Genomic DNA, 26,225 nt, shown 5'->3' with positions numbered 1-26,225 from the left:
TCGGCGCCCGCCGTAGACGTCGTGACAGAGGCGCCCGTTGCCTTGGAGCCAGAGAGACGCGGCTGGGCCTCCACGGCTGCGGAGACGGCCCGCCGCGGGCCTTGTTCACCATGTCGGTGCTGGATGCGCTTTGGGAGGACCGGGATGTCCGCTTCGACCTGTCCTCGCAGTAAGTCTCCAAGATTCCCTAGGGGTCTGCAACCCTGTAGAGGGCGCCGCGGTGCACGTTAGGGACCCGCGGGCGGAGTCTGCACTTCCGCAGCTCGCGGCCCTGGCGAGGGTGGGAGGCTTGCGCCGGTAGTCCGCGCTTCGAGAGACCCTAGGCTCTGGTTGGGCCACTGTGGCCCTCCCGAGGCGGGCGCCGCGGCAAGAGCGCGTCTGATTACACAGTTTTGGTCCCATGCGACCTCCGGTCCCTCATCCTGGCCTGCGGGACCGATCAGGAATGTGGACCTGAGCACTACCGGGGCCACGCAGGGCTTGGCGTCCCATATACACCCACGTGAGCTTGGAATTTCAGTTTCATGGAAGGAACGTAGGTCAGGAGCTCAGGAAACTAGGGTTCTAAAACTAGATGTGTAATATCGACACACAGTGTGGGCCCTTGGACAGAGGTCTTCATCATTCAAGCTAGAGTCCTCATGTCTGTAAAATAAGGGAGGTGGGAGTAGGCAGTCTTCAAAAATTCCTAACCACGCAAACTTTATGTCCTTGGTAAGCTTTCACTAGTTATTCATATAAATCACCAACAAGAAGGAGGCTTCTTCTGCGGCCTGTTCTTAGAAATTATACTTTAAATAGAAGCCCTGTTTTTGGAAAGTATGGTAAAGAGAAAGTGGATAGAAACCTTCTGCCCCAAAATCCAGGGCGGGAAATGCCGGTTGGAATACTAAGTGTTGAGAAACGCTAAAGCTAAGATTCCTGGATTAATTACATGGAGCTTCTTAGCTACTTCTTATAGCTCCTTATCATGGACCTCCCCTCCTTAGATGGAATCGTTCCTTATCATGGACCTCACCTCCTAAGATGGAAAAATGAAATATTGAAACATTTTCCAGGTTAAGTAAGGGCTAGATATCTAATGCTAACATGTGAGGCCTTTTAAGAAGAAGAAACAAAGGAATTCGTAAAATGACGGACTATAGTAACATTGCGCACATTCTACGACATTTTTTGTCTTTCTGGTAGGGTTCTTAATCCAAACAAAAGTCCGCTTCGTTAACATTAGTAAACATTTATCAGTGCTTACTATGTGCTAGTTACTGTGCCGATAGCTAGAGACAGAAAATAATGGGAAATGATACTCATATCCCCCCATTCTCGTGCAGGAGATACATATAGACAACTACTATAATAAATGTGGTAAGTACCATTCTGAAAAAAAAAATGAACGAAAAACTGAGACTGATAGAAACAGAACAATTTATTCTGCCTGGTGAAGTCCTTGAAGAATAAATATTCATACTATTTGAGCTGGTCCCTGAAGAATGGGCAGAACCTTGTCAGGGTAGACAGGAGGCGAGTATTCCAGAAAAGAAGAAAAGAATTAAGCGTTAGAAGCAGAGTCTTGGAGCTGTAACCTCATTGGCTAAAGGCAGGGTCTACTGCAGAGAGAGGTTGGAGGTACAAATAGAGAGATAAATTAGCCAGATTGTGACATTTTTAGCCCAGGATTTTGGACTTAACAACTTCTAGGCAGCGGGAGGATATAGAAGGCTTTTAAGCAGGGAAATGATATGGTTATATCTGTATTTTCAATAGGTAATTGAGTTGACTCTATGAAGAGTGTATTAGAAGGCTCTTTTAGATAGTTTGCTAGGTTTTTTGGACACTGTAGAATCTATTCTATCAGTCAGCAAGCTGCTCTTGTTTCCTTTTGTCACCTGTATCTATTTGCTAAGTTCCGAAGATGCTTTTCATACAGCTTTTTTTTTTTTTTTTTGGAGATGGAGTCTCCCTCTATTGCCCAGGCTGGAGTGCAGTGGCATAATCTTGGCTCACTGCAACCTCTGCCTCCTGGGTTCAAGCGATTCTCCTGCCTCAGCCTCCTGAGTAGCTGGGACTACAGGTGCATGCCACCACACCTGGCTAATTTTGTATTTTTAGTAGAGACAGGGTTTCACCATACTGACCAGGCTGGTCTCAAACTCCTGACCTCATGATCCGCCCGCCTCAGCCTCCCAAAGTGCTGGGACTACAGGCATGAACCACCGCACCCAGCTCATACAGCTCTTCTTTAACCATTCCTTCCATAATTTTCTGATGTCCTTTCCTCTACTCAGAAACCTCTGAAGATTCTCTCTTGTCCACAGGATAAGGCCTAAATCTATCAGACCGGCATTCTGAGTTCTCCATAGTCTGGTTCCTCCTTAGTTATCCCGCAGTATTTCTCTCACTACCTCCCAATATGGTCCTTCTTTCCTAGCTTGACTAGCCTTCTCCCATGTCCTTACCATTTCTTATTCCTGGTCTTTAATCAGGACTCTCTTTTCTTTTCCTTTTATTTTTCAAAATTCAACACCTCCTGCCAATCTGGCTTACTCCAGATGGCCCTGATCACTCCAGGCCCCACTGATCTGCAGGTTCTTGAAGTTCTTGAAGACCTTATTTCTAAATGCATGAACATTTGGTATAGTATTATTTATGCTGTTAGCTGTTTTATGTACATACATCTCTTTTCTCCCTAAACAGATTGTAAGCAGGTATAGTTGTAGCCATAAAATTCAAACCTTTATATTCACCTTAGGCAAATGAAAACAAGACCTGGAGAAGTCCTTATTGATTGTTTAGATTCAATTGAAGACACCAAAGGAAATAATGGAGATAGAGGTGAGTATATTTTTAAATGTATTTTATATTCCTGATTTAATTTACAAATGTTGAATCATATTAGCTAGAGAATATATGAAACAGCATCATTTGTCAGTGTAATTGTGAGAAGGGGAGAGTTAAATTCATATAAGACTTTTCTCAGATTTAAACAGAAGAAAGGATAGGTATTAAACATGTAGTTTGGTTATTCAGTAAGTCCTGGTTCTAACATCACGTTTATCCAACGTAACTGTTAAAACTCAAGTAGACCTGTTTGCAAGGGACATTAGTTCTGACCATTGGATCTGTCTTTCCAAAAAAAGAATATGGGGTAGTGAAATATAAGTAGGTCATAGCTGTAGTACCTGGAGCCATGCTTCCTTTTTAAAAATTCAGGAGTAATGCACCATCAATCACCTCTGGTTGTCACCTAGACATGGATATGTGGGGAGCAAATTTAGTCTTGCACTGTGAAATCTATTTGTAGGTCAAGTACTAGAAAATCCTGTGAGACTTCTCTGACTGTCACCGAGGACCAGCACAGCTGGACCCTAGAGCCCCTCCCAAACTAAATCTCCCCAAGGTTGGAACTTTTAAAAGTCCAGCCTGCCCATAGCAGCTGTCTGGAGCCAGTGACCAGTAGGTCTTGGAAGCATCATTACTTCCAAGGAAAAAAAATAGAGGATGTGAAATGGCAGCTTAATGTATCCAGCATATGTTTTAGGGGGAGAAGTTTAGAGGGAGGGATGTAAACCTCTTATTAGAAAGGGGTAGGTGGGGAAATAGAGCAGACTTCATTCAGGAAAGGAGGAATCAATAAATCATAGAGAAGGAACGGTAACCATTATTGGCAGAACATGCTTACTGTAGCCCTTTGAGTGGCTGCTTGCTTCCTGAGACTTTCTTCTGATCTGCTCTGGGGTGGCATGTAGGCAGCAGGCCCTGTTATAAGCCTTTCTTCTCTGAGGGTGGTTCCCCTCAGAGACCTTATTTTAAATGCACGAACTTTTGGTACAGTATTATTTATGCTGCTGGCCCTTTTATGTACATATGTCTCGAACTCCTGACTTCAAGTGATCCACCTACTTCAGCCTCCCAAAGTGCTGAGATTACAGGCATGAGCCACTGCTCCCGGCTAATGTACATATGTCTCTTAATAGAGACATGTTAGATAGTAAATATGTCCCTAATAGATGGTAAGCAGGTATAGTGGTAGGTATAAAATTCAGAGCTTTATATTCATTTTAGGCAAATGAAAACAAGACCTGGAGATTTTATTGATTGTTTAGATTCAGTTGAAGACACCAAAGGAAATAATGGAGATAGAGGTGAGGGTGGTTACCCTCAGAGAAGAAAGGCTTAGAAAGGGGCCTGCTGCCCACTTGCCACCACCTACAGGCAGATCCTTTTAGTGATTAGGACCCATCCTTAAAGTAATGCTTAGATCATACTTCTGAAATGCTTCCTGGTGTCTGTCGGGCTCAGATGAGAGTGGAGTATGAAGATCTAGCAGCAAACAAGAAGTCTTAGTTTGTGCTTTTGAGGGTGGAATAATAATCCCAGCTATCAAGATGGCTGTATTTTGACGAAATCTGAATTAACTTGAGAAAGCCAAGAGAAAGTCTCATACAGATTGGCAGGAACTCTTAATAGAACATTTTTCGATTCTTCAGATACTCATTGAGTGCGGAATCCTGTACTAATACTTTAGAGTAGGAAGGGCAAAAAGCCTCCCTGACCAGAAATCTCCAGTGCCTGAAATCCTACTATTAATAAAAATAGGCCAACTACACTGGCTCTTGCCTATAATTCCAGTACTTTGGGAGGTCAAGATGGGAGGACTACTTAAGGCCAGGAGTTAGAGACCAACCTGGGCAACATAACAAGGCCCTGTCTCTACAGAAAATAAAAAGAATTAGCCAGGTGTGGTGGTGTGTGCCTGTGGCCCCAGCTACTGGGGAGGCTGAGGTGGGAGAATCACTTGAGCACAGAAGGTTGAGGCTACAGTAAGCCATGTTCATGCCACTGCACTCCAACCTGAGTGACAGTGCAAGACCCTGTCTCAAAAATAGAAATAACTGTGTGTGTGTGTGTGTGTGTGTGTGTGCGCGTGCGCGCGCGCACGCGCACGCCAGACCTCAAAAACCTTTAGAAATTTTACAGGAGTACGCAGCGCTTCTGGTCATTAAGGAGTTAAAAAATGAAAGGGGAATCCTGCCTTCTAGCCATCTCCTTCCCCTCCCTTTCAGCAGTTTGAAAATGACCAAGTTAAGACATTGCCAAGTTCAAGAGCCCCCTATGTTAAAACTGTATCCCAGAAGATTAGCACATTTAATCCATTTTCAACTGTTAGTACCCTGACTTGAAATTATCAGATTAGCTTTGTACACTGCCCATAGCTCATAGCCCAGTTATAGAGATAAAATGTTGCTTAGGTGTAAAATGGCATAAGGAAAACATAATGTATCTATGATCAGAAAGTCAGTTATAGAAATGAGTTTGTAAAGGATTAAAATATTGTATTAAAAGGCTGTGTGAGATTAAAAGGGACAGCCATATTTCAGTGTTTGGGAGATTAGCAGAAACAGGGACAACTATATTTTGGTGTTAGGCAGGATAGAGAGGAAAGTCCATGTCTGGAACACTGGGTTTGGAGCTGTAGGCTGGGGTTCTTCAGCGGAAAAGAGGTAGCATTAAAAATCCTAGAGATTGTAGGAGATATACCAAGAGCAAAGAAGAAGGCAAACAGAGGTGGTTGGTGGTTTTATATGGCAAACCCTTCCCACTCCATAATTTCTCCTGGGACTGACATAAAAATGTAAAAGAATCCATAGATGTCCTGAGCCCATAGCACATTTGTAGAGATAAAATGTTGCCTAGGTAAAATGGCATAAGGAAAACCGGTGTATCTATATTTAAAAAAAAAAAAAAGTCAAAAATGAGTTTGCAAAGGATTATTTTTTAAATAGCTGTTATTTGGGGAATGTTTATTGACAGTCACTGTTCTGAATCTTTTATATAAATATAATCTCATTTAACAATAATGAAAACAATAAAACAAAACATTTAAAGTAGATGCAGTCATATTTATTTTCAAATGAGGAAACTGAGGAATAGAGAGGTGAGTTTACTTTTCCAAGGTCACGTAGCTAGGTGATGAACCTAACTGCCTACATTGATTTCTAAACTGGTAGGGTCATTATTCTCTTCTCAAAAATTTTTAGTCCTCCCTAATTCCAATCCTAAACCTCACCCCCAACTCTACTGCCTCCATTCCTAATAGATCTAAGTCTGAACTTACTTGTCTAGCATTGAAGAACTTCTAGTATATCCAAAAACAACTTTTATCACCTGTGCTGCTGTCTTCCATTTGTCCATCCGGGTCCGGCATTCTTCTCCACTCTTTTCCCCTTGCCCTGGAAAGATAACTGGTATAGAGTACATCTAAGGGTTCCTTGTACACTCTTGCTTCCAGTTAGAAGAGCCATGGCAGAAGATCAAAAGGAGGCAGGAGTATGAGGTCTGGGTATTTATTGCCCTGGTTCCTTCCCAATGAAGGGCTGGCTGTGTTTCTCCTCTCAAAGCAGTCAGCTCCATAGGACTCTTGTTTCTTCCAGATTTCATGAACTGCTGCTCCCTCTTTTGTAAATAAACCTCAGTTATCCTAACTTGAGTGTGCCATCTGTTTTCCATTGGACCAATAACTGAAGGATACTATACCTAGTCTTCTATGATCTTGTGTGAACTTTATAATCCAGCTATGCTGGGTTACTTATTGTTTGTCAAACATATTCTGTAATTTTCCACAATCTCCCTTGAGAATGTGTTCATCTTTTTTAGAGCCACATTTGCTATCCAGTTTCACTCAAGTATTCATACAGACCTAGTTTCTCTGATTTTAGACATTGTAGAGGTTTTCAGAAATAGTATAATCTGGCTGGCTGTAGATTACTCATAAAAAGAATTTTATGATTGTAATTTGTTGGTGAAATAATGTGTTTAAACAAAGTGAGTCTTATTATTTCAGAATATCTCAAAGCTATGATAATATGCTAATTGTGTTGTACATCTCTAATACACCTAGTATGCCATTCTCAAATTTATTGTTTTTTTCTTGGAGCATCAGTAAGGGATCACTATTGTATAGGACACATTTTGAGAAATGAAGTATCTAACTTTGTACTTCAGTGTATGAATATCAGTCTGATGCTAAGATCAAAAAGTATAAAACCTTAAATAGACTTCAGCCTGACCATAACTTCTTAGGAACAAAATAGTTTGCTCACAGCAAAATTATATGTATAAATATATGGTTCATTTAAATGAGAACTGCTAAGAAAGTACTCATATAGCAAGGATTAGCATGTGTGTGAGAGTTCTTTGAAAAGTGTGGTTTCAGTGAATAGCTGTGTAATTATCCTATATTCATTCTCAGTTGTACACATATGACTTGCTGGGACCCAGAACAGCTTCTACCAAGACAAAAAAACTAGTACACAATTCTTTCCTCAGTCAGTTTGACTTAGAGCAAAGCTATTGGCAGAGAACATCTGTATCCCTCATGTAACTGTCAGATTTTTTTTCTCTGGGATTCTGAATCATATATTGTACACCTTATATAGGTTGGATATGCACAATATTTTCAGTTAATAAATAGATGAAAATTATCTGAGTGTTGCTTCTGGTACTGGGCCAGAAGTTCCATAACTACCTCATTCAGTGCTGCAAAAATGAGTTCTTATTTAAGTTAACCTATTTTTTGTCTGTGTGCTTTTAGGTAGACTCTTGGTAACAAATTTAAGAATTCTCTGGCACTCTTTGGCATTATCAAGAGTCAATGTTTGTAAGTATCTTTGTTAGACAAGTCTGAAGAAAAAAAATCCTTTGTCAGGTGAATTTGCATGGTACCTTTGATACCAAAGAAGTATGTAGAAATCTTAATAAAAATAAAACACCTTCAGAAATCCTAGACATCATAATGCAAATGAAATTATCCATTATTATTTTTGTTTGTCCATTATGTGTCTTGGACATATGTGAGATTAGGGCTTTAACCTTGGTTCTTGATTTTTGATTATTTTTGAGAACATGCTATCCCTTGTTTTGATTAATCCCAAAGAAGGAAGAAGCGCTAATAAAAGTATAAGCTTTTCATTGTGTTAAATTTTGTTTCACTTATTTTTTAAAAGTATTTTAGATTATCCAGCTAGACTTGTTCTTTTTTAGTAGTAGTGCTAAAACTTTCAGCGAAGAATGCTGCAGAGGCTTTTAGTAACGGATGACAACTTCCTTTTTCCTGTGTTATATTTTTGTGTGTTCAAAGAGACAGAATTGACCCTCTAGTTTTTTTAATTATTTTAATTTATAGTTATTTCTGTAAAACTTTTAAAAGTTTATTTCTATATATGTTTAATTTTTTAAACTGTTAAAAGTTCTGTATATACCTTTTTTTTTAGAAAAGTATTTTTTCTCAGTGTGCCGTATCATGCTCTTTACATTCTTTGCTTTTGGATTTTAGCTGTCGGTTACAATTGCATATTGAATATTACAACAAGGACTGCTAACTCTGTAAGTCTAAAAAATCTTATTGAAATATATATATATTAAAGAAACTAGATATTTGAGGTTGATATTTGTTTTCACTATAAAGGAGAAATTGCTCTTAAAATCTGAACTTTTAAATAAATTTGTCCTTACAGAAATTACGAGGCCAAACTGAAGCTCTTTATATACTAACAAAATGTAACAGTACTCGTTTTGAATTTATATTTACAAATTTGGTTCCTGGAAGCCCTAGACTTTTTACTTCTGTGATGGCAGTACACAGGTATAGTAATACTTTATGGATTATTGAATATTTTTAGTTTATGGTTTTAGACTGCAACAGTCCCCAACCTTTTTGGCACCAGGGACCAGTTTCATGGAAGACAGTTTTTCCACGGATTGGGTGAGGGTATAGTTTCGAGATGATTCAAGTGTATTACATTTATTGTACTTTATTTATATCATGATTATGTACTCACCATAATGTAGAATCAGTGGGAGCCTTAAGCTTGTTTTCCTGCAACTAGATGGTCCCATCTGGGGTGATGGGAGACAGTGACAGATCATCAGGCATTAGATTCTCATAAGGAGGGCACAGTCTAGATCCCTCGCATGTGCAGTTCACAGTAGGGTTCGCATTCCTATGAAAATCTAATGCCGCAGCTGATCTGACAGGAGGCAGAGCTCAGCTTTCCTTGCTCACTCACCCCCTAACCACTCACCTCCTGCTGGGCAGCCTGGTTCCTAACAGGCCACTGACCAGTACCCCTTTATTGGTGGCCCGGGGGTTCGGGACCCCTGTTGTAGAGAATAAAGCTTAGAAGTGTGGTACCATCTTCCTCCAAGCTCTGTTGTAAACATCAGAAAGATATTGAGAAAAACATGTTTTATTATCATTTAATAAACACTTTGAAGGTATTTATAAAACACATAAAACTACTGATGATTCATTAAAAACTTCTACCGGATTAAATTAGCTACCAAGGTAGGTAAAGTGAAATAAAGAATTCATTCAATATAGCTAAACAAGTTGCATAATTAATTAATTTAAAAGATTATTTTTCTAATAGGTAGAAGGCATGTTTGAGTGTTTTCCCTGAAGAGTTTTATTGGTATTTTGGTTTGTTTTAGGTTTGTAGCCTTTTTTTTTTTTTTTTAATAGAGGTAGTGTCCTGCTTTGTCACCCAGGCTGGAGTATAGTGGTGCAATCATAACTCACTGAAGCCTCAAACTCCTGAGCTCAAACGATCTTCCTGCACTAGCCTCCTGAGTGGCTAGAACTACAGGTGTGCACCACCCTGTTCTGCTAATTTTTTTAAATGTTTTTCTAAAGCTGGACGTGGTGGCACACGCCCATAATCCCACCACTTTGGGAGGCTCAGGCGGGTGAATCATTTGATGTCAGGAGTTCAAGACCAGCCTCACCAACGTGGTAAAACCCTGCCTCTACTAAAAATACAAAAAAATTAGCTGGGCATAGTGGTGCATGCGTATAATCCCAGCTACTCAGGAGGCTGAGGCAGGAAAATTGCTTGAACCAGGGAGATGGAGGTTGCAGTGAGGTGAGATCACTGCACTGCACTCCAGCCTGGGCAACAGAGCGAGATTCTGTCTCAAAAAAAGAAAAATTTTTTTTTTGTAGAGACCAGGTCTCACTTTGTTGTCTAGGCTAGTTTCCAACTCCTGGGCTCAAGTGATTCTCCTGCCTTGGTCTACCAGAGTGCTGGGATTACACATGTGAGCCACTTCACCCAGTCTGTTTTGTTTTTATATTTTTTCTTCTTCTTGTTTGCTAAATTCTTTTTACTACCTCGGCTTTTTTTCTTTTTTAAACCAGCCCTAAGTGCTATTTTTTTTTTAAGCTTTGCTAAGATGAAAGGATATACACACATATGTATGTGTATATATGTGTGTATATAATTGTGTATGTATGTGTATATATGTATGTATTTAATTTGTATTTGCCAGTGAAGTTGACATTTTTCATATATTTTATGTATTTTTTGGCTTCTTATAAATTTCTTAATTATGCCCTTAGCTGTCATGTATATTGCAAATATTATTTTTAGTTTCCTAGTTTGTTATTTGATTTTTAATTTTATTGCTGTTTTGATCTATATAATGGTTTAATTTTTAATTAAGATATAATTCACATAAAATTTTACATAAAATTTACAATTTTAAAGTATACAGTTTGATAGTTTTAGTATATTCACAGTACTGTTCAACTATTGCCAAGATCCAATTCCAGAATATTGTCATCACTCCCAAAATGAGCCCCTTACCCATAGCAGTCATTCTCCATTCCCTCCCCTCCACAGGCCCTGACAACCTCTTATTTTGTGTCTCTTTGGATTTGCCTATTCTGGAAATTTCATTTACATGGAATCATATAACATGTGGCCATTTAGGTCTGACCTCTTTCACTTAGACAGTGTGTTCAAGGTCCATCCATATTGTAGCATGTATCAGTAGTAGTAGTAGTTCATTCCTTTTTGTAGCTAAAGAATATTCCATTGTATGGGCATACCACATTTTGTTTATCTGTTCATGAGTTGATGGACATTTGGGTTTTTTACTTTTTAGCCATTATGAATAATGTTACTATGAACATTTGTGTATAAGTTTTATGTCAACGTATGTTTTCAGTTTTCTTGGGCATATACCTAAACCTTAGCTCTTTATTTCACTTAAAGAAGTACTGTGAAAAGAGGCCGGGCGCGGTGGCTCAAACCTGTAATCCCAGCACTTTGGGAGGCTGAGACGGGTGGATCACGAGATCAGGAGATCGAGACCATCCTGGCTAACATGGTGAAACCCCGTCTCTACTAAAAAATACAAAAAAACTAGCCGGGCGAGGTGGCGGGTGCCTGTAGTCCCAGCTACTCGGGAGGCTGAGGCAGGAGAATGGCGGGAACCCGGGAGGCGGAGCTTGCAGTGAGCTGAGATCCGGCCACTGCACTCCAGCCTGGGCAACAGAGCGAGACTCCGTCTCAAAAAAAAAAAAGAAGAAGTACTGTGAAATGAAAAGTTCTAAATGGAATATGAAGGGAACAGAAGCTGCTTGTCTTTAATAGCATTAAAAACACTATGTGCGGCCGGGCGCGGTGGCTCAAGCCTGTAATCCCAGCACTTTGGGAGGCCGAGACGGGCGGATCACAAGGTCAGGAGATCGAGACCATCCTGGCTAACATGGTGAAACCCCGTCTCTACTAAAAAATACAAAAAACTAGCCGGGCGAGGTGGCGGGCGCCTGTAGTCCCAGCTACTCGGGAGGCTGAGGCAGGAGAATGGCGGGAACCGGGAGGCGGAGCTTGCAGTGAGCTGAGATCGGCCACTGCACTCCAGCCTGGGCGACAGAGCAAGACTCCGTTTCAAAAAAAAAAAAAAAAAAAAAAAAAAACACTATGTGCTTCTCCAAAAATATAATTTATAGCATAAATAGTTTCCATTTCTTCCACTGGTTAACTATTGATGATAACAGCACTAAAGAAAATTAAGATTTACAAGCAGAGTGCTAAAATTCTGCTCTTTCACAATTTATATATTAGAAGATTAATTAAAATAAAAATTAGAAGTTCAACATTGAATATATGAATCTGTTGTTATTAAGGCTAAGAAAACTTTACTTTTGTTAAATAGGTAACTTAGCCTGTTTATGTGAAATATAAAAATTAATCAAAAGTTAATCAGGGTTTCTGTATTTATTATCAATAGATATTGAAAAAATTATAGGGATTTAATTCTCTTTCTCTCCCTCACCCTCTCCTTTTCCTCCTTCTCTCCCTCTCTCTCCCCATTCTTCTCTTCCTCCTCCCCCCTTCTCCCTTTAGGGTCCCTTTTGGAATCAGTACAGATTCATTCTAGTTTTCTGTATAGAGGTAGATATGAGCATGTTTTCAGGTTGCAGTGAGAAAAAGTAATTGTTTTGTTTTTGTTTTTGTTTTTGTTTTGAGACAGTGTCTCACTCTGTGGCCCAGGCTGGAGTGCAGTGGCGCAATCTCAGCTCACTGCAACGTCCGCCTCCTGGTTTCAAGCAATTCTTCTGCCTCAGCCTCCCAAGTAGATGGGACTACAAGTGCGCACCACCATGCCTGGCTAATTTTTGTATTTTTACTAGAGACAGGGTTTCACCATGTTGGCCAGGCTGTTCTCAAACTCCTGACTTCAAGTGATCTGCCCAGCTCGGCCTCCCCAAGTGCTAGGATTACAGGTATGAACCACTGTGCCTGGCTGAGAAAAAGCATTAATAATTGGACACCTGTTTATGTCCTTTGAAAAACAAGGAAATGAAGAAAAGGTAGCATTTTGATAGAAAAAGCAATTTCCATATGTATTGAAAAATAGGGGCCAGGTGCGGTGGCTCATGCCTGTAAGCCCAGCATTTTGGGAGGCTGAGGTGGGCAGATCACGAGGTCAGGAGATCGAGACCATCCTAGCCAACATGATGAAACCCCGTCTCTACTAAAAATACAAAAATTAGCCTGGCGTGGTGGCATGCACCTGTCGTCCCAGCTACTCGGGAGGCTGAGGCAGGAGAATCACTTGAACCTGTAAGGCAGAGGTTGCAGTGAGCCAAGATTGCACCACTGCACTCCAGCCTGATGACAGAGTGAGACTCCATCTCAAAAAAAAAAAATAGGTTATTGAGATAAAATATGTAAATAATACACTAAAATGACAAATTCTACAAAAAACTGTAATTGCCAGACCTTATTAAAAAGAAAACTATAGCTGGGTGCAGTGGCACATGCCTATAGTCCCAGCTACTCTGGAAGCTGAGCCAGGAGTATCACTTGAGCCCAGGAGTTTGTGCCTGGCTTGTGCAAGGTATTGAGACTTTGTCTCTATAAAAACAATTTTTAAAAAGAAATAAAAATATTAAATTTATCATAATTATTTGAGTAATGTTCATAAATACTAACAACTGTATATTTTAGTAAGTAAGTAAACATAACCCAAGAAAATCACATTTTCAGTTCGGATTGTCTTTTGTTTGTTCTTTTTCACAGAGCGTATGAAACTTCTAAAATGTATCGTGATTTTAAATTAAGAAGTGCACTAATTCAGAACAAGCAACTAAGACTGTTACCACAAGAACATGTATATGATAAAATAAATGGAGTATGGAATTTATCCAGTGATCAGGTACTGTGTAAAGAACTCGTGAACCTTTTGGGAGAGTGTTTTGGTAATCTTTTTTTTTTTTTTTTTTTTTTTGAGATGGAGTTTCGCTGTGTCGCCCAGGCTGGAGTGCAGTGGCGCGATCTCGGCTCACTGCAAGCTCCGCCTCCCGGGTTCCCGCCATTCTCCCGCCTCAGCCTCTGAGTAGCTGGGACTACAGGCGCCCACCACCTCGCCCGGCTAGTTTTTTGTATTTTTAGTAGAGACGGGGTTTCACCGTGTTAGCCAGGAGGGTCTCGATCTCCTGACCTCGTGATCCACCCGCCTCGGCCTCCCAAAGTGCTGGGATTACAGGCTTGAGCCACCGCGCCCGGCCTGGTAATCATTTTTCCACTCATCGTTGGATTTATGTAGTCAGTTCTAATTGTTAAAATTACCATTATAGGAAAGCATATTATTTTTCGATAAGTACAAGTTAGGTTGACAATAACATCCCTATTTTCAATTCAATACAATGAAATACCTGATAATCCTGGAATGTCTCCTTAATTAATGAATCAAAAACTCCTGGTGCTATGCTAGGTGGTAAAGATCTAACTATGGAATAGAGTAACTCCACTCCTACCCTTATAAAGAATACAATCTAATGTGGATTGTTGAGGGCTGTTACATATGTTTTGTTTCTCTCTCTTGCCACAACTCCTTTGCCTTAACCTGTCCAAGGTTTTGATTGATAATTTTAGTAAGGTCTAACATTTAGGCACTGTGCTAAGGGATTGATTTACATGGGATATTTAATCAGATCTCCATTTTACATTTGACAAAATACATCAAGAAGAAATTTCCCTGTGGTCAGACAGTTGGTAGGTACTAATAGTTTAATGATTAGGCAGCCGGACTTTAAGAGTCCAGGCTGTCAGTCATCTAATTGTACTGCCATCGATGAATGATGAAGTCATTGATACTCAATTTTGGTATTTCTTGCTGCTGTAAAAATAAGTTATTCTGGTGATTAGAAAATTAAGAATAGGTATCTAAAAAAATGATCATTTCTGTATCTCATTGCCGTCTTTTGCAGGGCAATTTAGGAACCTTTTTTATTACCAATGTGAGAATTGTATGGCATGCAAATATGAATGACAGTTTTAATGTCAGTATACCATATCTGCAAATTGTAAGTACATACATTTTGATGACCTTATTTTAACATAAAATAAATATTTTTGTTCAATAGTTAATTGGACTTTTAGGATTAGATGAGTTCTCTCTCCCTTTTTTAAGTGGTAGCAGTTATTAGCTGAGAGCATATTTTAAAGATGTTGATAATTTACTATGAAATATTTCAATGTAGAAAAGGTCCAATTGTACTACATTCCAGAGAAGCAGCACCATTATCAACTTGCTATTAGAATAGAAATATGCTGGATTCTAAAAATTTAAATAGTTATACAGAGTAAGGTGTCTTAGATTCCATCCAGAGGGCTTTAATTATTAAAGTTTTCTGTAACTTTTTCATGAGGCAGGTGTGTGGTGCTTCCTTGGCATAGCTTTAGCACACTGATCCACAGTTTTTCTTGGCTCTCTTGTCACTTTCTGCTCTAAAGCTTTTAAAAGCCAGAAGGAATTTATTAATTCTGCAAATGAACTGCTTTCATTGTATTTAGATACAGAATGTAATACAAGCTGGATTCATACCACAGATTTAGTGAAAGGAATCAAGATGATTTTTTGTGATAATACTTTCAGCTTAAGTTCAGTTAAAACTGTTAAAATCAGGCTGAGCATGGTGGCTCATTCCTGTAATCTCAGTACTTTGAGAGGCTGAGGTGGGAGGATTGCTCGAGGTCAGGAGTTCGAGACCAGCATGAGCAACATAGCTAGACCCCTTCTCTATTTTTTTTAAAAAAACAAAACTGTTAAAATTCAAAATAAGAACTGACTATATCTGAGACCAGTTTGTTTTGGGAGTGGCTAAAGGTAGTTCTTTGTACTCTGCTGCTGCTATGATAAATAAGTGACTCAGTGAAACAAACTGTAAACTTCAATCCACTAAATAATTTCATTTTATATGAAGAAACTACTTACAGAATTCTAGAACAAATTAGATGGAACATAAAAATAGTTAATGAAAATCTCATGAGGTTATCCTGTGATAATTGCCCTTATTGTAGGATATATAGTCTTAAGACTAAAGAGTTTTATTAATATTTATTGAGTAGACAGAATGTATGTGATACCTGGAAAATACCATTTTTAAGAAAAGAATTCCTGGTCCATGAGAAGACTAATTCTTTACAAAATATTCCCAACCCTATCTTTGGCTAAATTATTTGATTTCTGAGTTTCTTTAAAATTTCTGATCATTCATTCATGTTTATGCCAAATTTTGAGTACCTACTCTGTGCCAGGTGCTAGAGACACAATCATGAAAATCATGAACCAGTATACAGTTCCTGCCATCAAGGGGCTTTCAGTCTGATGGAGAAAAGCAACATATTAAACAGAAAGCCATAGAATCTCATAGGAAGAAAATTATTTCTTGCTATAAAAAGAAACATAAGAATTTATAATCAAGGCTGGGACAATGTAACAAAATCTACGTAGGTATTTGACAAATTGGTGTTTGTATTGCTATTGCTTTTTTATATTGCATTAACGTGTGATAGCTTGCCTAACCTAACTTCTATTACGCTGAATAATTACTGAGTAGTAAACAACCTTGTGCTTTCTGTTCTTTTTGTTATTTAAGAATAGAATTGCCAAATATGGCCTCTGGAATGAATTCAAGCGGCCCAAACAACTTGCAATCTGATATCATCACAGTCTGTCACTGCAGCAATCAGTCTAACTTCAGCTCTACACCTCAGCCATTACCCTGACCCCACTCCTATAGATATTTATATCAGCCTCTTGCCAGTTTCTGTCTTACCAGCCTGTGTCACCCACAGACACCTGGTTAGATTACCTATTGAAAGCCAGAATGCCAGTGTTCTGTGATTCATTTTTTCTTTTTATAGACAGGGGTCTCCCTCTGTCACCCAGGCTAGAGTATAGTGGCATGGTCTTGGCTCACTGCAAGCGCCACCTCCCAGGTTCAGGTGATCCTCTCACCTCAGCCTCCCGAACAGCTGGGATCACAGGCATGCACCGCCATACCTGGCTAATTTTTTTGTAATTTTTGTAGAGACAGGGTTTCACCATGTTTCCCAGGCTGGTCTCAAACTCCTGGACTTAAGCAGTCTGCCCACCTCAGCCTCCCAAAGTGCTGGGATTATAGGCATGAGCCACCACCCCTAGCCAGTGTCCTATGATTCTTAACTGGGATTGTATATACTCTTGGTGGGGTGTAAAGTAGCCCAGGTGAAAGGCCAGGTTTTCATAACAACTATCATCAAAGCCTTTCTTCTTTTTCTCAGTCTGTTTCTCAAAGTTGCCTGTCTGTCTAGAAGCATGGCATCCCATCATCACCTGCCAGATTACCCTTCTCTGGGCTTTCGGTCTCCTGGTCATAGTGTTAGGTCCTCCGTGGTTCTCCCGTACCCTGCCAGCAGGCACATTTTCTGTCACTTCTACAGGCCCTACCTGCCATTCTGTGTCTACTCTCCCCTTCTCCTAGGCCACTGGTGTCGCCGCCTATCTTCCGCTGACCAAGCTTAGTCCTCACATCACATTTACCAGTTGATGTTAATGACACTTGATCTATCCCAACCTTCCTTGATGTCTAGTGATAAATAGTCAAACTTATTTTTAAAACTTAAATAGAATGGATGTTCTTTTAAGAATGTAGCCACCTATGATGGAAGAAACAGAAGACACATGTGACTTTAACAAACTAATCTAGCCTTAGGAGCTACAAAAGACACTGGCTTACCAAAACTGAAAGATTCCTAGTCTTTTGTTTAAAAGTTCAGACTGGGCACCGTGGCTTATGCTTATAACCCCAGCACTTCGGGAGACTGAGAAAGAAGGATTGCTTGGCTGGGCGCGGTGGCTCAAGCCTGTAATCCCAGCACTTTGGGAGGCCGAGACGGGCGGATCACGAGGTCAAGAGATTGAGACCATCCTGGCTAACACAGTGAAACCCCGTCTCTACTAAAAAAATACAAAAAAAAACTAGCCGGGCGAGGTGGCGGGCGACAGTAATCCCAGCTACTTGGGAGGCTGAGGCAGGAGAATGGCGTAAACCTGGGAGGCGGAGCTTGCAGTAAGCTGAGATCCAGCTACTGCACTCCAGCCTGGGCGACAGAGCGAGACTCCGTCTCAACAACAACAAAAAAGGATTGCTTGAAGCCAGGAGTTCCAGACCAGCCTGGGCAGTGTAGTGAGACCCCTATCTCTACAAAAAATTAAAAAGTAGCTGGGCATGGTGGCACATGCCTGTAGTCCTAGCTAATCAGGAGGTTGAGGTGGGAGGATCCCTCAGCCCAGGAGTTTGAGGCTGTGGTGTGCTATGATCACACCATTGCACTCTGGCCTGGGTGGCTGAATGAGACCTAATTAATTTAATTGTCTCTAATTTTAAAAAATGTTCACTCCCTGGAAGTGAGAAATATTTGAGTCAGGGAACTTTGTGCCTATTTCAGAGATGTCTTTCTTGTGTTGCCACCTATTTTCAGTCTTGTTTCTTTTATTTGATCTCTGCGGGAGTTTAATGAAGGAAAGAGGGTAATTCTGTTTTTTAGATTATGAAAAGTAAATACTGTGTAAAGTTTAAAAACTAAGTTAAATAGTCACTATTCAATTAATAAACACTTGCATGTTTTTCTTTTTCATTTTGTATCTAGCGTTCAATAAAGATTAGAGATTCAAAATTTGGTTTAGCTCTTGTCATAGAAAGCTCTCAGCAGGTAAGATCTTGTTTATTTTTATTAATCTTTGATTTTTAAAACTATGTGACAGTCTAGATTTTTAGTTTTATTTGTATAGTAATCAGTTTACATCTGAGAAGAATATTAGCTTTAATGTGAAGTTATATATGAAGTGTTTGAAGTCATACAGAAATTGTCCCCAGAGGAAGAATCCTGCTTATGTTTTTTTGTTGGACAGACATGATCATTTGTGATCATCACTTATTAATGACAGAATCAAGTCATTGTGCTGAGGGCTTTTCATGCATTATCTCAATCTTTACACAACCCTACGATACAGCTACTATTTCTCCTCCATTTTACAGTCAAGGAAACTGAGGCTTTGAGAAGTTAGGAACCTTACCCATGATCTCACAGCTAGTAAGTGATGGGGCTAAGCTGTGATCTCAAGTCTGACTGATTTACCAAGACTGTCTTTGAGAAACACAAACATATATTTGTGTACACACACACAATTTGAGGTCTTATATTCTCACACACACATTATATGCTATTTATAACCTGCTGTGCTGCATTATGCCAGGTTTTTGCAGAAATGCATTTAAATAAAACATGCTGGTCTCATGGTAGTAGTTTTGACTGGCTAAAATTTTTAATACATTTTTTAAAGGTGATTTATAAAATTACTTACCTACCTTCTAAATTTAAACATGAATGTCGGCTTATTCCTTTCCCCTGGCCTACAGCTGCCATTTATTGAGTATTTACTCTGTTCCAAGAACTGTGCCAAATGTCATATATATGTTTCTCTTATTTAATATGACAACTTGATAACCATTTTATGGTTAGAAAATTGAGGCTTAGAAAGGTTAAGGAAAGTTTCTAGGCATCCTACAGCTAGTGAATTAGTGGTAGAACCAGAATTTGAACATAAAACCGTGTGCTCTTAACCCAGAACATATACTCTCACCTATTACGGTATGCTACTTCGTGTTTTAACACTCCTCTCAAAACACTGTATCATGGCCCCGTTTCTTTCCTAATTCTTCAAGGAGATAGCCTCAGATGGCCCGTTTCCTTTCTTCTTTTCATGCAGTCTGTTCCTTTGCAAGGCCTAGTTCAAGAAAAACATAGTTCCCTTCGCCTTCACAGTCTACAGTGTATTTTTTAAATCTTGAAAGGTTACCTTTGATATTTCAGATGAACTTATATTTGGATATACTTCAAAATAAGCCTGCGTTGGGGGAGGAGGGGTTCGGGTGAGAGCGGGGTTACAGATGAAACAGAGTTGGCCGCGTGTTGCTGCTTCTTGAAGCTGGATGATGGCTCCATGGAGGCTCCCTTGTGCTCTTCTGTTTTTGTATATGTTTGAAATTTTTCGTAATAAAAAGTTTAATTGAAAAACCGAACTTATGTATTATGCTCTAAAATAAGGACAATTTGAGCTATAATTTATCTTATACTATGAATACTGTTCTTCAGACTTGTTGGGTTTTTTATTATTATTTTATCTTGTAGAGTGGTGGATATGTTCTTGGCTTTAAAATAGATCCTGTGGAAAAACTACAAGAATCAGTTAAGGAAATCAATTCACTTCACAAAGTCTATTCTGCCAGTCCCATATTTGGAGTTGATTATGAGATGGAAGAAAAGGTAATTTGTTGAGTATGTGAAATAAAGTTTGCATTGCTTTTATGCAATCTATAAAATTCAGTTGTAAATACCACTGTGCACCATTTAATTTTGAACTGTGTTTAAAATGGTGAATATACAGATTCTGCCCAAGTGGGCACAGCTCCTGGATTATCACTAATTGGTACCTACCACCTGTCTTCTAATTGGCTGCTTCATCATTCATTCCTGCCCTCCATACCTGCCCTTGTAGGTGGGCAGCCACCTAAGTAAATTTCCATGTGCAATGCTCCTCTGATACAGACAGACTTGAGTCTCTCACTCTGTCAGATTTTTATTTTACTTCAGCCCCCTATGAGCATGGACAAACCTTACAGGCCTCATGAATACCATCTTCTTCCTTAGTACTCCACAATATAGCAACTCCAGGAGTAGGCTACATCAACACGGCCTGCATCCATTCCTGTTGATCCGGACTTCTGCCATATCAGTTATGAAATATTTTGCATCTCCTGCCCACATGTCTGCTCTTTGTCTTCTTCATGATTTCTTTCCCGGTTGCTGCTAGTATTCCCTGCTCTCCAGGTACATGAGCTCTCTTTTGCCTTCACTTGTCTCTCCAGCTGGGACCCTCATCATCCAGTCTATCAGTTGTGTCCTCACTACCCACTCCATTAGAGGTGTCTTTTGTTACTTATGTTACTGTGCACTCTATCACCAGTACCCTTGCTAGAGGCGCTAGCTCTGATGTACTTGCTGTCCCCTCTATTGTTGGTGCCCCCCACTGTCTGCTCTATCACTGGGACAGTCACTGTCCAGTCTGTCAGAAGTGCCCTTGCCATTTGCTCCACTGCCATTGTCCTTGCTGTCCTCTCTGTCCTGGTCCCATCACTGATCACTCGATTGTAGACTCCCTTGCTGTCTGTTCTTTTACTGGCACCCTCATTATGCACTCTATTGTTGGTGCCCTTGCCGTTTACTTTATGATCAGTGCCCCTGCTGGGGCTTCTTCGCATGCTGAGCCATGTCACAGCCATTAGTTGTATCTCTCCTTCTGCTCTTGGACTACAGCATGTGACTTTAGTGAGGCCCTTGTTGCCTGGTAGTGCTCCTTGTACTTAATTTTTTCCCTCCCTGTCAAATTCTAAATATTTGTCCTTCTAGCTAAAACTTGCATCTGGGTTTCTGACATTGTATTACATACACTATGTATTTCATCATCTGAACCATCCTTTCTTTTTCTTCCCAACATGCTCTTCTTTCAACAGTCTCCCTTTCACTCTGCCTTCTCTTTATATTCCTTGGTAATATCACCTGCTTGTTCAGCTTCTTCAACTTGTACTTTTGTGGATGACTCTAGATCTTTCCTTCTGACCTTGACATATTCTTTCAGCTTATGGTTCCAAATACCCTTGAATATTTTCATATAGATGAGCATCCCAAATGATATTAGTGAAATTTCTTATTTCAGATTTATCTTAGTAATTTAAATAATTATGCAAGTCAATAAGATACACTAGGACTTGGATGAGCATCTCAAACTTGGCATACCTAAAACTTGGCCTCCTCATCTTTTTCTCAAAAACAGCAACCTGCTTATTGATTTGTTTACTTATGTTTTTGGCACTGTCAAAGTCAGCTGCACTCAAAACTTTGAAGTATTCCTTCATTTTTCCCATTATCTTATTTTACACTTTCAGTTATACCAGTTCTCTTCCCTGTTTCTAGCTATTATTCTTCTTTGTAAAATAATGTTGCAGAACAGGCATGGTCCTTAGAACCTGACTTTCAATCCCAGTTTCATCATTTATTTGTGATCCTAAGCAAATGTGAGCTTCAGTTTTCTCAGAATTGATATAGGGCTAGCCACGGTGGCTTAAGCTTATAATCCCAGCACTTTTGAGCAGCTGAGGGGGAGAATCACGTGAGGCCAGGAGTTTGAGACCAGCCTCAACATAATAAGACAACATAGTGACACCCTGTCGCTACTAAATTTTTTTTAATTTTTAAATTTTTAAAATTTAATTTAAATTTTTTAAATTTTAGATTTTAAATTTAAATTTAAAATAAAAATTAAATTTTAAATTTTAAATTTTAAAAAAATTTAATTTAAATTTTAAAAATTAACCAGGTGTGGTGGTGACCCGCCTGTAGTCTTAACTACTCAGGAGGCTGAGATGGGAGGATTGCTTGAGGTCCGGAGTTTGAGGCTGCAGTGAGCTATGATCATGCCATTGCACTGCAGCAGTGACCTATCTCTTAAAGCAAGACCCTCTCCCTTAAAAAAATAAAAGTGAAAAACAGACATAATCTTTCTTAGAAAGTTATTGATCATGTCCATTAAATGCCTGGCACATGGGAGATGCTTGTCAGGTTAGTTCCCCTACCCATTCTCTAAATTTCATTTGTTCTCTTCTCCTGTTCTTTGACCCCAGTACGTAATAGCAGCTAGCCATAATAGCTCACTGTCTCACCTCATGTGACTCCCTGCTCAAATGCCATCTCTTCAGGATCTTCCCTGACTGTTCTTCTAAAACAGCAATTCCCATCACTTTATTCTGCTTGCTTACTTTCTCTCTCTCTCCTTCCTCCCTTCCTTTCAGAATTAATCAGTCTCCTCCACTATAAGTGATCTCCATGAAGTCAGCGGTTTTTGTCTGTTTAATGGCTATATCTCCACCAGTCAAAACTAGCACATAATAGTGAATATTCATAGTTGTTGGATGACTGTGTTAAACATCTGCTGTTTGTCATTCACTGCTCTAAGCACTTTATGCACCATCACATTTAATCTTCCCAGCTATACTGTGAGGCATACTATTATTATCCTTATCCCGCAGTTAAGGAGACTGAGGCTTAGTTAATTTACTTGCACGTAGTCACACAACTCTGAACGTGGTTGAAACACTAAGGCTATCCTCAGCTTTGTTATAACTGCTTTTTGTAGGTTGAATCATATAATAGTGTTGATATTTTATCATTTTGACATAAAAAATGGTAGTTTCTTATGGTTCAACATAATATTTAGTTATCGGTCATTGTGTTTTATCTTTTTCTCTACTCAGTAAATTATAAACCCTTTGTGTTTAAGGGTAGGATTTTATAACCCTTGTTAGTACTGGCATAGTACCTAATATAACAAAGGGGATATTCAAATATTTGAAAAATGAACAAATAAATAAGTATTAGTTCTACATTTTATTCTTTACCTTTAGAATATTCCATAAAAATATTAGTTCTTTTACTTTTCACAAATTCTATATAATGACTATTCTGAGGAAAATTGAACATTTGCTATTATGCAAAACTTAGTTTTTCTAAACAATGTGAAAGAAACTGAAAGTCAACTCAGTTTTTTCTTTAAAGATATCTGAGTATTAAGTATGTGTAAATTTCTCTCTCTAGTTCTTTTCATGATATTGACTTCAGATATGAAAGCTTAGGTTTACTTGATTAGTGTTATTACTCAAGTTAGTTTTTAAATAAAACAACGTGAATTATACCATGATTTTTATAGACTTTAGTAGTTTGTAATTGTTATTTTAAAAGTATTTGCAGTTCTCATGGTACATTTAATATTGTTTTTGATGCATTTTAACATCTGCTGATTTTCAGCCCCAGCCACTTGAAGCTCTGACAGTCGAACAAATTCAAGATGATGTAGAAATAGACTCTGATGATCACACGGATGCTTTTGTGGTGAGCATCATAAAGGAGAGCATTAAATTTCTTAAGGATTTTATCTCGGTCTTATTTAATAAAATAATAGTATAAGTGTGTGAAACACCGTATAACTTGAGATTTTGATGGTATCTTATACCTGAGTTTGAAGATAATATTTTTAGTGAGGGATTTCTTTTGTGACAATAACTTTTAAATTACCAAAATCAGAAATACTTTGAGGCCAGGCGCTGTGGCTTACACACGTGTAAGCCCAGCACTTTGGGAGGCCGAGGCAAGCGGATTGCTTGAGGATAGGAGTTCAAGAGCAGCCTGGCCAACATGGCAACATGGCAACATGGCAAAAATCCATTTCTATAAAAAAGAAAAAAAAAGGCAAGAAATACTTTGAAAACTTAGTTATTCAGAGGATTTTAGGATTTTAGATATGTAAAGTTTTTTCATACTGTGAATAGAACATGTTAAATATTGTTAAATTAATTTAAAATCTATACTTTCATTAATTTTTGTGAAATGTTCATCTGTTATTTTATAGGGATCTTGTTTTGAAAAGGACATGTATTTGAACAATAGCCTTCCTATTTCCAAATTGGTATCATTTAACTTATAGCCAAAATAATAGTGCTTTCTCCATTCTATGGCTGTTAATCTGACTAGAATACCTGTCTGGTAACAAATACTTTGAAACAAAGGTGTGAAATTAGTATAAAATAATTATACTACTACCTCAAACTGTATTCGCTTGCTGACACATTGAAGTACTTGTTTTGTTTTGCCAGTATCATCTTCTAAACCAAATGTAGGGAAGAAATTGTATAGCTTCTAAGTCATTCTTTTTCTTTTCTTTTTTTCTCTTTTTTACCTGTTTCTTGCCATATGATGGTTAAGTCATTCTTTTTTATCTCCTTTCAAGTTAACAGTGCTAATCATACATTACAAAGCACATTTTTTACAACTTAAGATATAACTCTTGTAAATATTAACAGAGTGAATTCTGCTACCAGCATTGTAGAGATAGATGAAAAAAAATTACACAGTAACAGAATGTGAAATACATTTGGTTATAAAATCATTCTGCAAATTAAGTACCTTAGCCCACTGATCTATTAGAATATTATATGTCCAGTTTGTGAAATAGAATTTTCTTTGTCTTATAGGCTTATTTTGCTGATGGCAATAAGGTAAGGACATTTATTTTACCTACAGTATATGAAAAAAGTTTCTAAATTCCAACATTTCACATTCACAAACTTATGTGAAACCTATTTTTTTGTTTTTTTCCTCTTCCTTGCCCACCTTCTCTATTCCCATCTTATCCTCCTGTCTCCCAAAAAGCAACAAGATCGTGAACCAGTATTTTCAGAAGAACTGGGGCTTGCAATAGAGAAATTGAAGGATGGATTCACCCTACAGGGACTTTGGGAAGTAATGAGTTGATTGATCTTGAGTTGAGATGGATTTCTATTAAAGATATCTCTAGTTTAAAGATACTAGTCACCTGCCATAAGTCATGGAATAGTTTTTATATTTACAGCTTTTATATTTAAAACTTGTAAGAGTTTTTTTAATGATTGGGGAAAAAGTCATTTGGAAAACTTCAGTTTTCTAAAAATTGTATTTAAAATTGTCATCAAAATGTACCTAGTTTATAAATGTTTATTTTGTACTTAATACCTGTAAAGTCTTAGTTTTCAGCTATTAAGTGACTGTATCATGTTCAGTTTAATAAAGAATTTATGCAGCACCATTTAACGTTTTGAAAGTATTATTTAAAAGAAAAAGACTATTCTTATGGAATAATCAAAATTCTGCTTTCTTAATTGTAAAAATCTGGTTTAAATATCCCATGGCTCCTGGCCAGGCGTGGTGGCTTATGCCTATAATCTCAACACTTTGGGAGGCCGAGGCAGGCAGATCACTTGAGGTCAGAAGTTTGAGACTAGCCTGGCCAACATGGTGAGACCTGTCTCTACTAAAAATATAAAAATTAGCTGGGCGTGTGGTGGGCACCTGTAGTCCCAGCTGCCTGGGAGGCTGAGGCACAAGAATCACTTGGACCTGGGAGGTGGAGGCTGTAGTGAGCTGAGGACTGCGCCACTGCACTCCAGTTTGGGCAACAGAGCAAGACTCCGTCTCAATAAATAAATAAATAAATAAATAATCACATAGCTCCAAATGTAAACCAACTCTAATACAAATTGTAATCCTTAAACCTATCATTTTTGTAAAAACTAAAAATTACAACTAACTCTGGAATACATCAACCCCCCTTTAGAGTGTTTTGGATGCTATTTTGTAAGAATCTCGATGTAGTTTTGGCAAGAATACGTTTACTCTGTAAGAAAATAATTTTGTTTATTAGCTTTCTCTTTGTATTTATTGAAACTTCTTTGAATTTTTAAGAATAAGATATTATTTTTCTCATTTCTTGGCTAGCTAAGACTTGTTGACCTCTAGCATCATTCATTGTTTTTGACCACTGTTTTCATGTAAAACACATTGTAAGGAATCTTTTTCAAATAATTGAAATTAGCCAAAGGAGCCCTCTTCTTCCAGAGGGAAAAGTTTGTAAAAACATTTAAAATAAGATGCAACTCTGTATACAACCATAGACATACAGTACAA

At 38.6% G+C, this 26,225-nt stretch overlaps 1 protein-coding gene across 3 annotated transcripts; it reads left to right on the top strand.

Annotated features, from left to right (window-relative positions):
- On the top strand, positions 1–25,347 carry BBS5 (Bardet-Biedl syndrome 5). 3 transcript variants are annotated; one of them, XM_033231216.1, is made up of 13 exons: positions 259–502; positions 1,329–1,362; positions 2,747–2,829; positions 7,589–7,654; positions 8,330–8,379; positions 8,511–8,638; positions 13,368–13,503; positions 14,558–14,653; positions 18,264–18,326; positions 19,806–19,940; positions 23,535–23,618; positions 24,758–24,781; positions 24,936–25,347. In XM_033231216.1, exons 2-13 carry the CDS (start codon positions 1,358–1,360, stop codon positions 25,035–25,037), a joined length of 972 nt encoding a protein of 323 aa, XP_033087107.1. In that variant the 5' UTR covers positions 259–502; positions 1,329–1,357; the 3' UTR covers positions 25,038–25,347. The 3 variants fall into 3 exon arrangements, with proteins under 3 accessions (XP_033087106.1, XP_033087107.1, XP_033087108.1); XM_033231215.1 differs by lacking the exons at positions 259–502; positions 1,329–1,362 and adding an exon at positions 1–169; XM_033231217.1 differs by lacking the exons at positions 259–502; positions 1,329–1,362; positions 2,747–2,829 and adding an exon at positions 3,588–4,139.
- Positions 25,348–26,225: the final 878 nt, after the last annotated feature.

The sequence above is a fragment of the Trachypithecus francoisi genome, unplaced genomic scaffold (genome assembly GCF_009764315.1).
Source record: "Trachypithecus francoisi isolate TF-2019V2 unplaced genomic scaffold, Tfra_2.0 Lachesis_group13, whole genome shotgun sequence".
Classification (NCBI taxonomy): Eukaryota; Metazoa; Chordata; class Mammalia; order Primates; family Cercopithecidae; genus Trachypithecus; species Trachypithecus francoisi.
Note: the sequence above shows the minus strand (reverse complement) of the source record. Positions and strands in the feature narration are given on the sequence as shown.